The 14,753-nt window shown below is 52.8% G+C and overlaps 1 protein-coding gene and 1 long non-coding RNA gene across 2 annotated transcripts in view; one reads left to right on the top strand and one right to left on the bottom strand.

Annotated features, from left to right (window-relative positions):
* Positions 1-2,352, bottom strand: part of eef1g (eukaryotic translation elongation factor 1 gamma) — a 33,675-nt gene extending 31,323 nt beyond the window's left edge. The window contains exons 1-2 of the mRNA XM_078532888.1: positions 2,164-2,352; positions 1,880-2,038 (exon numbers count right to left, since the gene is read on the bottom strand). Coding sequence (XP_078389014.1) covers positions 1,880-2,038; positions 2,164-2,337 — 333 coding nt within the window. The 5' untranslated portion in view covers positions 2,338-2,352. The remainder of the gene's footprint in view (positions 1-1,879; positions 2,039-2,163) is intronic.
* LOC144670196 (uncharacterized) overlaps positions 1-14,753 on the top strand; it is a 107,498-nt gene that overhangs the window by 35,010 nt on the left and 57,735 nt on the right. The gene's annotated exons all lie outside the window — the stretch shown is intronic.

Raw genomic sequence — 14,753 nt, 5'->3', positions numbered from 1 at the left:
TGGGAGAAACTGTTCCCACTTGTGAGAGGATCGAGAATGAGACGGCACAGGCTTGAAGCAATTGGCAAAAGAAGAATTGGCGACATGAGAAGCTTTTGCGCACAGTGAGTGGTTAGGGTCTGGAGTGCACTGCCCGAGAGTGTGGTGGGGGCAGGCTCAATCAAAGCATTAGACCGTTATCTAAAATGGAAGAATGTGCAGGGTTACCGGGAGAAGGCGGGGATAATAATATAATTCCCATTTGAATGCCTTGACTGACCCTGCCTCGACTACACACTTGGGTGTCACATTCCAGATCCTAACCACTTGCTGTGTGAAAGTTTCTCCTCGTCTCTCCATGGTCAGCTAACCTGAAATCTGTACCCTCTTGTTTGTTGGGGATGGGCAAATGTTCAGTCTTGCCTGCGACATCCACAACCCATGACAGGATAGGAAAGAGACGGGGGACAGACACTGTCTGTTATTTAAACACTCCCCTACAGTGCAGAGGGTAGAAGTGGGACATGCGCCGCTACCCACCCACTCTGGGACCGCTCTGAGGGGGGATGAAGCCCCCGGAAGGTGAACTGCTCATTCCAATAGCTGGTGCAGACACTATAGGCCAGATGGCCTTTTTTAGGTACTTGTTTGACTGGCACAGACTCGATGGGCTGAAGGGCTTTTTTCCTGTGCTGTAAACCTCTATGACTATGGCCTCCTCCTGCACTGTAACAATTCTGTGATGTGTGAAAGGATGGGGAACGAGAGGGCACAGATTTAAAGTGTTTGGCAAAAGAAGCAAAAGTGACATGAGGAATAACATTTTCAAGCACACTGAGTGGCTGGGGTCTGTAGTGCACTGGCTGCGAGAGCAGTGGAGGTTTTTACCCAGTAAGTGGCTGTGAGTCTGGAATTCACTGGCTGCGAGTGTGGAGGAGGCAGGTTCAATCGAAGCCTTCAGGAGGGAAGTAGACTTATCAGAAAAGGAAGAGGGTGCGGGGGTTACCGGGAGGGGAATGGCACCAAGTGAAATGCTCGTCCGGAGAGCTGGCGCAGACACGACGGGCTCCTCCTGTGCCGTGACAATCCTGCAAGGCAACATACCCCCAACAACACAGCCCTTATCTTCAGCGGCGCTCACGCTCTGAGCTCCCGAGCGACTACATCCATTCATCGTACTCCCAATAATCACCGCCTTCACCCCCATCCTCCTCACCTGCAGCCCCTTTAGGGGTGAGGAGAGGGGGGGGGGAAAGGTTGATTTTGGGTGGGGGTCAAGGATTGATGTGGGGATTAATGGTGGGGGGTGGCAGGGGTTAAGGGTCAGGGACGGGTGGGGTTCGGGGTGGTTCAGGGTTCGTGGGGGTGGGTGGGGGGGGGTTGAGGGTTCGGGTGGGTGGGGGGGGTTGAGGGTTTGGGGTGGGTGGGGGGGGGGGTTGAGGGTTCGGGGTGGGTGGGGGGGGGGTTGAGGGTTCGGGTGGGTGGGGGGGGGTTGAGGGTTCGGGGTGGGTGGGGGGGGGGTTGGGTTGAGGGTTCGGGGTGGGTGGGGGGGGGTTGAGGGTTCGGGGTGGGTGGGGGGGGGTTGAGGGTTCGGGGTGGGTGGGGGGGGGGGGTTGAGGGTTCGGGGGGGTTGAGGGTTCGGGGTGGGTGGGGGGGGGGTTGAGGGTTCGGGGTGGGTGGGGGGGGGGTTGAGGGTTGGGGTGGGTGGAGGGGGTTGAGGGGGAGGGGGGGTTGAGGGCTAGGGGTGGGGGGGGGGGTTGAGGGTTGGGGTGGGGGGGGGGGGTTGAGGTTAGGGCTCCCCTTCCCCTGGCTCCCATTCAGCTGCCTGGTGCTGGCAATGGGGCTGGAGGGGAAAGGAGGAGACAGATCCAATACTCCCCCCTCCCTCAGCTTTACCTACCTTGCCCAGGGGGAATTTCTGGAGGAAGCCGGCGCTCCTGTTGGTCTGGCCGAAGATGAAGTGCGGCGGGCCGCTCTGGAGCCGCAGCTTGGAGCCGCTGTACTGGGCGGCGATCAGCGCCTTGAAAGCCCGCCAGTTCTCGGGGTAAGTGTACAGGATCTGCGGGAAATAGAGGCAGAAATGGGGGTCAGGAGGGCCGCTGGACACCGCCGGGCCGCCAGCCGGGCCCCCGGACCCAGGATGGCGCCGATAGACCGCGGATTGCACCCGGAGCGCTCACTTACCCCGTCCGCCATCTTCCACAGGCAGCTGGAGAGAGAAAGAGCGATCCGCCTCACGGCAGCGTCGTAAAAAGAGAGACGCCGGCCGCCGGCGCCGTCGTGAGGTGGGGAGAGGGGGGCGTGGCCTCTGAGGTGATTGACAGGAGGTAGCCCCAGGCTTTTCCCTGAGCAACCCATGTGGGCCCAGGGTTGGCCATCTCCTCCCAGGCCTGGCCTGGAGTCCCCAGGGATCAGTCCCCAGGACACTGCTGTGGGCAACCTGGAGAAAAATCAGTGGGACATTAAAAAAAAATGACTGGGTTTTTTCTTTGAACATTTCTCTTTACCAGATATAAAATTGTTGAAAATGTGGGGGTCAGGGGGGAGGTTGTTGTTTTACTGACCGTCAAGCATCATCCAATTGGGTAGTGAACTTTTTTGCTTTCCAATTGGCGTAGGAAGGCCGTACGTTTTTCTTCCATTCATCAATGGGATGTGGGCGTCGCTGGCTGGGCCCAGCGTTTATTGCCCATCCCGAATTGCCCCCTTGAGAAGGTGGGGGTGAGCCGCTGCAGCCCCTGTGGTGTAGGTACACCCACAGTGCTGTTAGGGAGGGAGTTCCAGGATTTTGGCCCATCGACAGTGAAGGAACGGCTGATATATTTCCAAGTCAGGATGGCGAGTGGCTTGGAGGGGAACTTGCAGGTGGTGGCATTCCCATGTGTCTGGGTGGGTTCGGAAGGAACTGTCAAAGGAGCCTTGGTGAATTGCTGCGGTGCATCTTGTAGATGGTACACACACTGCTGCTACTGTGCGTCAGTGGTGGAGGGAGTGAATGTTTGTGGATGGGGTGCCGATCAAGCGGGGCTGCTTTGTCCTGGATGGTGTCGAGCTTCTTGAATGTTATGGGAGCTGCACTCATCCAGGCAAGTGGGGAGTATTCCATCACACTCCGGACTTGTGCCTTGTACATTGGCTGACTAATGGCTGGGGCATGGGGGCAGGTCATGTGATGAAACTTCCAGGAATAATTTAATCACAGTCGGTAACCCTATCTGGGCTTGAAAATACAAGACCAGCCTCCACCGCCAAAACATCTGGATTCCCCAAGTATTAATTCCTCTCCTTTCTTTCCCACGGAAGGTGCCACCTTGTTTCTGTGAGTTACCCTGGGCAGGATTGGCATTATGGTATTTGGCTGGGGGAAGGAAAGGCCATTCAGCCCATCGATCCTGTGCCAACCCTTTGAAAGAGCTATCCGATTTAGTCCCTCAATCCCAGTATTCCCCGCCCTCCACCCCACAACTCCCATAGCCCCTGCGATTTGACCTTCTCCTAGAGCTGATAATCCTCCAGCAATGGAAGATTAATCTTCCCAGACTCTGCTGTGAGCAGTGCGGCAGAGATATTTAAATGCACATCTAAAACAAAATGTTCATTCTTCTTTCATCGCTTTTGTTTATTCATTATATTAGTAAAACCTTGGAAATGGGGGAAAATGTGGGTTGAGGGTTACAATTAGATCAGCCATGATCTTATTGGATGGTGGAGCAGGTTCGAGGGGCTGAGTGGCCTCACTCCTGCTCCTAATTTGTATGCTCAATACTAAGGTGCACAGGATACTGGGAGAGATAGACAGCACTAGAATCAGGGAATAATAAGTTAATAGGTAGGTTCAGAGTAAAGGAGAAAGTAATAGAGTCTAAATCAGGGTTACTGTGCGTGTATGTGAATGCACGGAGTGTGGTTAATAAGATTGGAGATGCAGATTGCCATGTGGAAATATGATGTTGTGGCTATAACAGGGAACTGGTTCAAAGAAGGAAAATTGGGTGTTAGATATCCCTGGATACTAGATGTTCAGGAAAGATTGGAAAGGAAGAAAAGGGGGAGGGGTGGCAGTATTGATTAATGAGAGCATTACAGGTGCTGGAGAAAGAGGATGTCCCAGAGGGTTCAAGGACAGAATCTATTTGGCTAGAGCCAAGGAACCAAAATGATGCAATTACATTGCTCGATGTGGTCTATAGGCCACCAACTAGTGGGACGGATGTAGAGGAACAAATTTGCATTGCATCCACTTTAGGAAGGATGTGAAGGCGCTGGAGAGAGTGCAGAAAAGATGCACAGAAATGGTTCCAGGCACGAGGGACTTCAGTGATGAAGATAGATTGTAGAAGTTGAGGCTGTTCTCCTTGGAGAAGAGAAGGCCGGGAGGAGATTTGATAGAGGTGTTCAAAGTCATGAGGGGTCTGGACAGAGTAGATAAGGAGAAACTGTTCCCACTGGTGGAAGGATCGAGAACCAGAGGGCACAGGTTTAAAGTCATTGGCAAAAGAAGCAAAAGTGATATGAGGAGAAACTTTTTCACGCAGCGAGTGGTTGGGGTCTGGAATGCAGTGCCTGAGTGTTGGTGGAGGCTGGTCCAATCGCGGCATTCAAGAGGGAATGAGACTGTTATTGAAAAGGAAGAATGTGCAGGTTTATGGGGGTGGGGGCAGGCAGGGGAATGGCACTGGGTGAGTTGTGCATTCGGAGAGCTGCTGTAGACACGATAGGCCAAATGGCCTATATCTGTGCTGTGATTGGGTGACTGTGGGGAGAGTGGTGTAGCTGAAACCTCCAGAAATACCGCCAATCCTCGTTTTCCAACATCACAACAGTGATCACGCTTCACATGTATACCCTTCAGGACGTCCGAGTGTTAGGACACAGCAGTCGGCAAAGGCTGAGTTATTTAAAATCCCAGAGGGAAACTTTAAACAACTGTCATAACCTATATTTTCAACTGGCAGGTTTGAGATGCAGCTCTGAATTCAGGAATAAGACCACCAGTTCTCGAGAGGTTTTTATATCAAACTAAATGAGACATTTATTAATTTACAACAAATTAAACATATACACATGGCTACAAATTACATCATAACTTTTAATAAATTCCCAAATTAATCTCCACCTAAGACAACAATAACCAATAGACTTAACCAGACACCAGGCAAAGCATTTTCACCTTAGGAATTCAAAATGAGGTTCCTTTCAATTTGGTTCCTTTGCAGACAGTTGTAGGCTTACAGCTGCTTAGATGTTACATGCCCCTGCCCGATACACACAAGAACTCCCTTCTGTATATACCTAGCCTTCCCTTTGAATGTAACTTCTCATTGTATCACCAGGCCCTTTGAACTCCTTTCACAGCACCAATTTTATTAGTAATATAAACATTGCTTGGTGTCTCCTAGCTAGGTGCAAGATTTCACTCCCACTCTTGGATGCCCTATTCAACAAAATGCAAATGTACCTCTACCTCTGTTTACATCTCAAAACAACTATACCTCAAAGCACCCAGACCAGCTGGTTTTAATCGAATGAAGACACACAAAGACTCCCCCACAGGCTAAACCTCTATTTTTAAAAATAATTTCCAATAACATTATATACATTAATAGCTTCATGACACCGAGGTCAGGAACGGCGCCAGAGAAATTAAATTTCTGTCTTGGGCTCTTCCTTTCTGAAGCAAGTAATAATGTTTTCCTTCTGCACATTAAATCCTTTATTTGTCATCGTACCGGTCGCATACCACTCTCAGCAGGTGGTGCCATTGCATCGTCTACAATTTAATTTATTGCTTTTTGTCATTGTTTAAAATCGGGGGCCGGGGTTTGGGGATGTGTGCACAGGTAAGCTTTGTGTTGACACTAGAGTGGAGAGTTATAGTAAAGTGTGCCTCCCTCAGCTCATTTGCTGCCAAAACCCTCACCCTTCCCTTTGTTAGCTCTAGGCTTGAATATGCCAACGCACTCCCGGCTGCCCTCCCACATCCTGCCCTCCGGAAACCTGAGGTGATCTAAAACCTTACTGCTCGTGCTCTGACTTCAACTCCCGTTCCCCTATCACCCCTGTGCTCACTGACCTACATGGGCTCCCGGCTAAGCAGTGCCTCGATTTTAAAATTCTCATCCTTGTTTTCAAGTCCCTCCTTGGCCTCGTCCCCTCCCTATCTCTGTAACCTCCTCGAAGCCCTACAACCCTCCCAATATCTCCAGCCCCTACAACCATCACTATCTCTGTAACCTCCTCCAGCCCCTACAACCCTCCCTATCTCTGTAACCTCCTCGAACACCTACAACCCTCTCAATATCTCCAGCCCCTACAACCATCACTATCTCTGTAACCTCCTCCAGCCCCTACAACTCTCTCTATCTCTGTAACCTCCTCCAGCCCCTACAAATCTCCCTATCTCTGTAACCTCCTCCAGCCCCACAACCCTCTCTATCTCTGTAACCTCCTCCAGCCCCTACAACCCTCCCTATCTCTGTAACCTCCTCCAGCCCCTACAACCCTCCCTATCTATGTAACCTCCTCCAGCCCATACAACCCTCCCTATCTCTGTAACCTCCTCCAGCCCATACAACACTCCCTATCTCTGTAACATCCTCCAGCCCCTATACCCCTCCCTATCTCTGTAACATCCTCCAGCCCCTACAACCCTCCCTATCTCTGTAACCTCCACCAGCCCCTAGAACCCTCCCTATCTCTGTAACCTTCTCCAGCCCCTACAACCCTCCCTATCTCTGTAATCTCCTCCAACCCTACAACCCTCCCCATCTCTGTAACCTCCTCCAGCCCCTACAACCCTCACTATTTCTGTAATCTCCTCCAGCCCCTACAGCCTTGCCTATCTCTTTAACCTTCTCCAGCCCCTACGACCCTCCCTATCTCTGTAACGTCCTCCAGCCCCTACAACCCTCTGACACTTCCCTTCCCTTCCTTGACCTCTCTGTCTCCATTTCTGGTGATAGTCTGTCCACCAATATTCATTACAAGCCTACTGACTCCCACAGCTACCTCGACTACAGCTCCTCACACCCTGCTTCCTGTAAGGACTCCATCCCATTCTCTCAGTTCCTTCGCCTCCGTCGCATCTGTTCCGATCATGCCACTTTCCAAAACGGTGCTTCTGACATGTCTTCCTTCTTCCTTAACCGAGGTTTTCCACCCACGGTGGTTGACAGGGCCCTCAACTGTGTCCGAACCATCTCCCACGCCTCTGCCCTCACACCTTCCCCTCCCTTCCAGAACTGTGGTAGTCCCCATTGTCCTCACTTTTCACCCCACGAGCCTCCACATTCAAAGGATCATCCTCCGCCATTTCCGCTAACTCCGGCATGATGCCACCACCAAACACATCTTCCCTTCACCCCCCCTGGCGGCATTCCGCTGGGATCGTTCCCTCCGGGACACCCTGGTCCGCTCCTCCATCACCCCCTGCACCTCATCCCTTTCCCACGGCACCTTCCCATGCAACCGCAGAAGATGCAACACCTGCCCCCATACCTCCTCCCTCCTCACCGTCCAAGGGCCCAAACACTCCTTTCAGTTGAAGCAGCATTTCACTTGCACTTCCCTCAATTTAGTCTACTGCATTCGTTGCTCCCAATGCGGTTTCCTCTACATTGGAGAGACCAAACGCAGACTGGGTGACCGCTTTGCGGAACACCTTCGGTCTGTCCGCAAGCATGACCCAGACCTCCCTGTCGCTTACCATTTCAACACTCCACCCTGCTCTCACGCCCACATGTCCGTCCTTGGCCTGCTGCATTGTTCCAGTAAAGCGCAACGCAAACTGGAGGAACAGCACCTCATCTTCCGACTAGGCACTTTACAGCCTTCCGGACTGAATATTGAATTCAACAACTTCAGACCATGAACTCTCTCCTCTATCTTCGCCCCCTTTTTTAATCCTTTTTTTCCAAATTCATTTTTATTTCTTATCCACTTATTTATATTTATTTTTATTAATTTATTCATTGTTTTATCCCCCCTTTTCATCCCCCTTTTTATCCCTTGTTCGATCCTTTTTCCCCAGCCAACGCACTCTCCCCCGCACCCCATCCCCTACAGGGCCATGTTCCATGTTGTTCTTTCACACAATGCTGACTCTTGTTCTGCTATTATCACATTCTGCTTTCTTACCTTTATGCCACCATCAGCACCTTCTTTAGTCCTTACCACTACCATTAACACGCCCTTTGTCCTCTTGACCATGTCATCTTTGTCAATCCCACCTTTGCCCCCTATCGCTGACTCTCAGTCCAGCTTCACCCGCTCCACCCGCCTTAAACAGTATAAATTTCTACTTCTCTTTAGCTCTGAAGAAGGGTCATAGGGACTCGAAACGTTAACTCTGTTTGTCTCTCCACAGATGCTGTCAGATCAGCTGAGTTTTTCCAGCTTTTTCTGCTTTTGTTATGGAGGAGGGAACCGGACAAAATTTCCACTTCTGTCACTGGATCAGTGGTCTAGTGCCGCACTGTCAGAGGGTCAGTACTGAGGGAGTGCCGCACTGTCAGAGAGTCAGTACTGAGGGAGTGCCGCACTGTCAGAGGGTCAGTACTGAGGGAGTGCTGCACTGTCGGAGGGTCAGTACTGAGGGAGTGCTGCACTGTCGGAGGGTCAGTACTGAGGGAGCGTTGCCCGTCTGATGGTCAGTACTGAGGGAGTGTCACACTGTTGGAGGGGCTGCCTTTTTAATGAGATGTTAAACTGATGCTGTCTAGTCCTACAGGTGGTAAAAAATGATCCCATCTCCGACAGTGCATCACTCGTTCAGTACTGACCCTTTGACAGTGCAGCACTCCTTCAGTACTACCCCTCCAACAGTGCAGTGCTCCCTCAGTACCGACCCTCTGACAGTGCGGCGCTCCCTCAGTACCGACCCTCCGACAGTGCAGCTTAGTATTGACCGTCCGACAGTGTGGCGTTCCCTCAGTACTGACCCTCCAAAAGTGCAGCACTCCCTCAGTACTGACCCTCTGACATGCGATGCTCCCTCAGCACAGACCCACCGACAGTGTGGCACTCCCTCAACACTGACCCACCGACAGTGCGGCGCTCCCTCAGCAGTGACCCTCCGACAGTGCAGCACTCCCTCAGCACAGACCCTCCGACAGTGCGGCGCTCCCTCAGCACTGACCCTCCCACAGTGCGGCGCTCCCTCAGCACTGACCCTCCGACAGTGCACGCTCCCTCAGCACTGACCCTCCGACAGTGCGGCGCTCCCTCGGTACTGACCCTCCGACAGTGCGGCACTCCCTCAGCACTGACCCACCAACAGTGCGGCACTCCCTCAGCGCTGACCCTCCGACAATGCGGCACTCCCTCAGCACAGACCCTCCGACAGTGCGGCGCTCCCTCGGTACCGACACTGAGGGGGGGGGGGTCTCAGTCTGGATTTTGGTACTCAGGTCTCTGGAGTGGGGACAGCAACCCACTGGAGGACAAAGGCAAAAAAAGTGCGATACCCACTTCACATGAGATAGATGAGCAGAATTTGGGTTATGTTGACTGCAAAGCTGGCCTTGTGATTCAGGTGGAAAGAGAGACAGATAACGTTTGCAAATAGGAAGTGAACATTTAGCATTTTTGCAATGAAGGGGATGTGTGTGTGTGTTTGGGGAGGGGTCTCTTGTCCTGCAAATGAGTGTCAGGTGAGGGAAAGGCAGTGCTCGCTTAAGACACATCCCCTCCCCAACTCTCTCTCTCTCTCCCGCCCCCTTTAAGAAAAAAACCTTAGTGCAATTCCGGGTTTATGTAGCTGGGGCTGGAACATGGCGCTTCCTCCACTCTTGGTTTTGGAGCTCCTGATTTACGGAGCTGGCTTCATTTGTGGGATTGTCACTGCTGCTCTGGTCACTGTCACCCAGGTATGGAATAAACTTGGGGGTGAGTGAGTGGGTGGGGTGGGGTGTGTGGAGGAGGTGGAATAGACTTGGGGGTGGGGGTGGGAAACCACCACCCAACAAAGGAACAAACAAACCCCCAACTTCTCGTACCAAATATTAACCTGCCCTTTGGCAGAAACGAGACCCTGTCTAGCAGGGGAGAGGAGAGGGGGGAGCAAAAGTTTGTTTGGAAAAGTTTACTTTTTCTTCGTGAGTTTTTCCTCCGCTGTTGGGTTAACAATCCGACTGGATGAACTTTTGCTTTGCCACATATTTGCATTTGCAACTGCGACAGAAAACTTTTTTAGTACTTGAGATATTCGTTGCAAAAAGTTGAGGTTAGGGCTTTTTTGTTTATTGTGGGGGTGGGTGGGGGTGAGTGATTGCATCAAACCGACTTTATTAAAAAAAAAGATAATGTTCAAGATTATTGGAGCAAAGGAAATAAAGCCTCACCCCCACCCCCCCATGTTGTGGTCACTTCCATCACTTGGGGTTTTGTAACATACACGTGTTGAATATCAAAGTGTTAATTTACAATCTATCCCTTTTCTCCCCCCCCCTCCCCTCCCACCCCCACCCCCAAACTCTTGAGCCAGAGGTGGTCCCAGTGAAGGTTTGGCTCAGAGCCTGAGACCCTTCCCCACCGGTTTTTTGAAAAAAAAAGGGTTTTACGTTTTCCGTAAACATCATGGGTCTGTTTTGTAATCTGGTCAAAAGGGATATCTTGGAGGGGGGGGGGGTCAGGAAATGGGCTGCTCCTGCTCCTGACTGCTTGTCTCACGTGCTTGGGGGACCTGTTCCCGTGTGGAAGCGGGTTCGAAGGTGGGGTATGGGGCAGGTTCGGCGATGCCCCTTGCAGCCGAATAGTCGGCCGGTGCTGATCGAGACTTGCCTTGCCACGCCGCGGCGCCTTTCTCGTATCCTCGGGGCGTCCCGCGCGCTCTGCTGTCAATAGTAGCTGTCGTAATGTGTGAAGCGCAGCAGCCCGATTTGCGCACAGTAAGCTCCCACAAACCAGCAAGGTGATAGCGAGTCGGTAGTGTGTTTTTTAGCGATGTTGATTGAGGGATAAATGTTGGCCAGGACACCCTACTCCTCCTCTTCCTATTGACCCCACGGGGTCTTTTGCGTTCGCCTGAGAGGACGGCCAGGGCCTCGTCCCAAACGTCTCATTGAACGGTCGGCACTCCCTCAGCACTGGGAATGCAGCGCTGGACTCTGCACTCAGACCTCTGGAGCGAGGCTCGAACCCACAACCTTCTGATTCAGAGGCAAGAGAGAGAGAGATACCCACCGAGCTACAGCTAACGGCTTCGGGCGATGTTTCATCCCCGGATATCAGACGTGCGCCTAGACTGGCGTCTGTGGAACTTTATCACAGCGGATACCTCTTGTCTGAAATATTGTTTGATCAAACTCGCTTGGGATGTTTTACCTGCAGTAGCTGCGCTTTGGAAATGATTTATTCCGTCGTTTCTTGCCCACCCCTAATTGCCCCTTGAACTGAGTGTCTCGCTCGGACATTTCAGAGGGGCAGTTAAGAGTCAACCACATCGCTGTGGGGTCTGGAGTCACATGTAGGCCCAGACCGGGTAAGGACGGCAGATTTCCTTCCCTAAAGGGGCATTAGTGAACCAGATGGGGTTTTTACAACAATCGATGATGGTTGTCATGGTCGCCATGACTGAGACGAGCTTTTAATTCCAGATTTTACAAATTTTACTTCAAATTTCAATTTTTGAATTCATTTTAATTTGCTTTCCACCAGCCATCGTGGTGGGGTTTGAACCCATTTAGTCTGGGCCCCTGGATTTGTAGCCCAGTGACACTGCCGCTACGGCACCGATTTGAGTTGGTCCAGGTCGAGTGGGATGCCTGAGGCGATGGCTGCAGGGGGATAAGGGCAGAGCGGCTCCACAAGGAGTCAAAACAGTCGCTGACTAAAGTCACCGAGAAGCGGAGGGAAATCTGGCGAGCAGAGCTATTCCCGCTTACGTGTGCAGGGGGTCTGACCCAGGTCCGGCCCTCCCGCCAGGGTCTCGCCCAGGGCTGCGAGCGTCACGAACTCCTTCGCGGGTCGACGTTTTCGAGCCCATCGCTTCCCGAGGCCCCGGGCGCCTCGTTCAGTAACAACGAGCTCCGCGCTCCCTCGGCCCAGGGAGACCCAGAGCGCCTCATTCTGCCGGGAGAACTGGCCGAACGGCGCCGTCTCCCGAGGGCGATCGCCAAAACGCACCGTCTCCCGAGGGCGATCGCCAAACGCACCATCTTCCCCCACACCTCCCCCTCTGCGGGACGGGGTGAGCAAACCCAGAGGTTTGCGTGTTCCAGATGACATCCCCCACACCCCCAACTGCACCAGAGGGCAAACTGTGATAGAGAACCAGAAAATTCTGGGAAGCTCTGGGTGCTGGTTCAGAGGGAAAAAGTGGGGGGAGGGGGGTGCAGGAAAACTGCTGGATTAACTAACCAGTTACTGCTGCCCCGTCAGGGGAAGGGAGCCTATTTAAAAACCCCCCCCCCCCCCCCAAACCTGCCCCTGGACCCTAACACATGGCACTGATGGCGTTGAGCCAGTGCTGACTGCACTGGGCTCTCGCTCGATGTTGGCGTGGCAGGGGGGGGTGGTTTTGGAAGGCTGGGCGACGCGGGAATTCGTTCCTTCCAGTGGAAAGAGCACTGCTGCACACCGCAGGGACTGCAGCGGTCGAAGAAGGCGGCTCACCACCACCTCCAGGGGGCAATTAGGGACGGACAATAAATGCTGGGCCTAGCCAGCGATGCCCGCATCCCGTGAATGAATAAGGAGCGGGGGGGTGGGGGGGAGAAAAGTGATTCTTTTGTTCCCTCTTGTGTCATCGGCATGGCCCAGCGTTTGTTGCCCATCCCTAATTGCCCCTCGAGAAGGTGGTGGGGGTGAGCCGCCTTCATGAGCCGCTGCAGTCCCCTGTGGTGTAGGTACACCCACAGCGCTGTTAGGGAGGGAGTTCCAGGATTTTGACCCAGCGACAGCGAAGGGACGGCCGATATATTTCCAAGTCAGGACGGTGAGTGGCTTGGAGGGGAACTTTTTAGCGGGTGGTGGTGTTCCCCGTGCGTCTGCTGCCCTGGTCCTTCCAGGTAGCGGAGGTCACGGGTGCTGTCGAAGGAGCTTTGGCGAGCGAGAACCGATTGTTGCCTCTTGCCCGAGGCGTTTGACCGAGTGTGGTTTGGAATGAAAGGGTACGTTGTGCTGGGTGGGTGGGTGGGGAATTGCCAGAGCCACATGCCATCCCTGAATCCCGAGAGTCATGCCCATGTAGGTAAGTCACACCATCCAGAGACGGACTAGCTACCCTGAGATGGGTGTGGTTTGCAAAAGAGGAAGGGGCTGATTAATTCAGCAATTAACTGGGGACGGTCAGTCAGCCCAACAACACCCTGTTGCATGTGCACTGTAATCTCTCTTTCTCTTTTTCCCCTCTCCCCTCATCCCTCGGAATAATAATTAAATAATGAGCATCTCCTGACCGGTCTCATGATTTGAGAAGTTTTTTTTTTCCCATAAACTTGCTGGGATAGCACTTTGGACCTTAAAAGAGAGAACTTTGTATTTCTATCCTGTCTTTTCACAAGCTCAGGACAGCCATTCGAGCCCTTTAGAATTGTTTTAATGTTCTTATTATAAGAACCCTTTTATAATGTAGGAACCACAGCGGCTAATTCATGCACAGCAAGCTCCCACAGCAGAAACGACTTGCGTTTATATATGTCACCTTTGCTGGAATAAAACTTGCCAAGATTCCTTCGACAGCACCTTCCAAACCCACGACCTCTACCACCTAGAAGGACGAGGGCAGCAGACACATGGGGAACACCACCACCCGCAAGTTCCCTTCCGAGCCACTCACCTTCCTGACTTGGAAATATATCGGCCGTTCCTTCACTGTCGCTGGGTCAAAATCCTGGATCTCCCTCCCTAACAGTGCTGGGGGTGTACCTACACCACAGGGACTGCAGCGGCTCAAGAAGGTGGCTCACCCCCACCACCTTCTCAAGGGGCAATTAGGGTTGGGGCAATAAATACTGGCCTAGCCAGCGATATCCTGACCCTGTGAAAGAATTTTAAAAAAAAAACTCGAGGCATTTCACTGGACTGTTATTAAACAAAACTACACCAGGAAATATCAGGGACGGGTGACAGAAAGCTTAACAGTAGAGCCAAATTTCAGGAGGAAACTGATGGCTGCCAATGGTGGAGCGATAGAAATGGTGGGGGGGAGATGTAAAAGAGGCCAGAATTAGGGGAGCACAGACATCTTGGAGGGTTGTGGAGGTGGAGCGGAGAGACTTGAAAACAAGGTGTTGCTCCCACACACGCAGATGTGAGAATGACCCATTTCATCTCTCTTCAGTGATGTTGGGTGAGGGATAAATATTGGCCCCCTGGACACCGGGAGGGGATCTCCCCCCCCCCCCCGCCTTTCTTCCAATAGTGTCCGTGGGATCTTTTGCACCCGCCCGAGAGGGTAGACGTCCCATCGGAACAGTGGCACTCCGGCAGTGCAGCACTCCCCCAGCACTGGCGCTGGGAGAGTCGGCCAGGATTCTGGAGCGAGAGTCCCTGGAGTGGGGATTGAACCCGCGAATCTCTTGGCTGAGGTGAGAGAGAGGCCGACTGGGCCACTGCTGACTCCAGGAACCATAAATTAACCATCCGCGCAGAGTGGCTGAAAATGCTAGGCCCACGTGAACGAGGCAGTTCTGAGCGTTAGAGGTGGGTCATTGGGTCCTGGTCGGACTGGGTGCCAGTATGAGGTGGGGTATGGAGGGAGGGGGGCGTGCGGCATTTGGGGGATTGCTCTGCGACTCGGTGTTGGTTTCGGTGGGGGAGAGGGGGGCAAAGGA

Source organism: Cetorhinus maximus, chromosome 31 (genome assembly GCF_964194155.1).
Source record: "Cetorhinus maximus chromosome 31, sCetMax3.hap1.1, whole genome shotgun sequence".
In the NCBI taxonomy this organism is placed as follows: domain Eukaryota; kingdom Metazoa; phylum Chordata; class Chondrichthyes; order Lamniformes; family Cetorhinidae; genus Cetorhinus; species Cetorhinus maximus.
The sequence above is the reverse complement of the archived record's forward strand: the minus strand, read 5'-3'. Positions and strand labels throughout refer to the sequence as shown.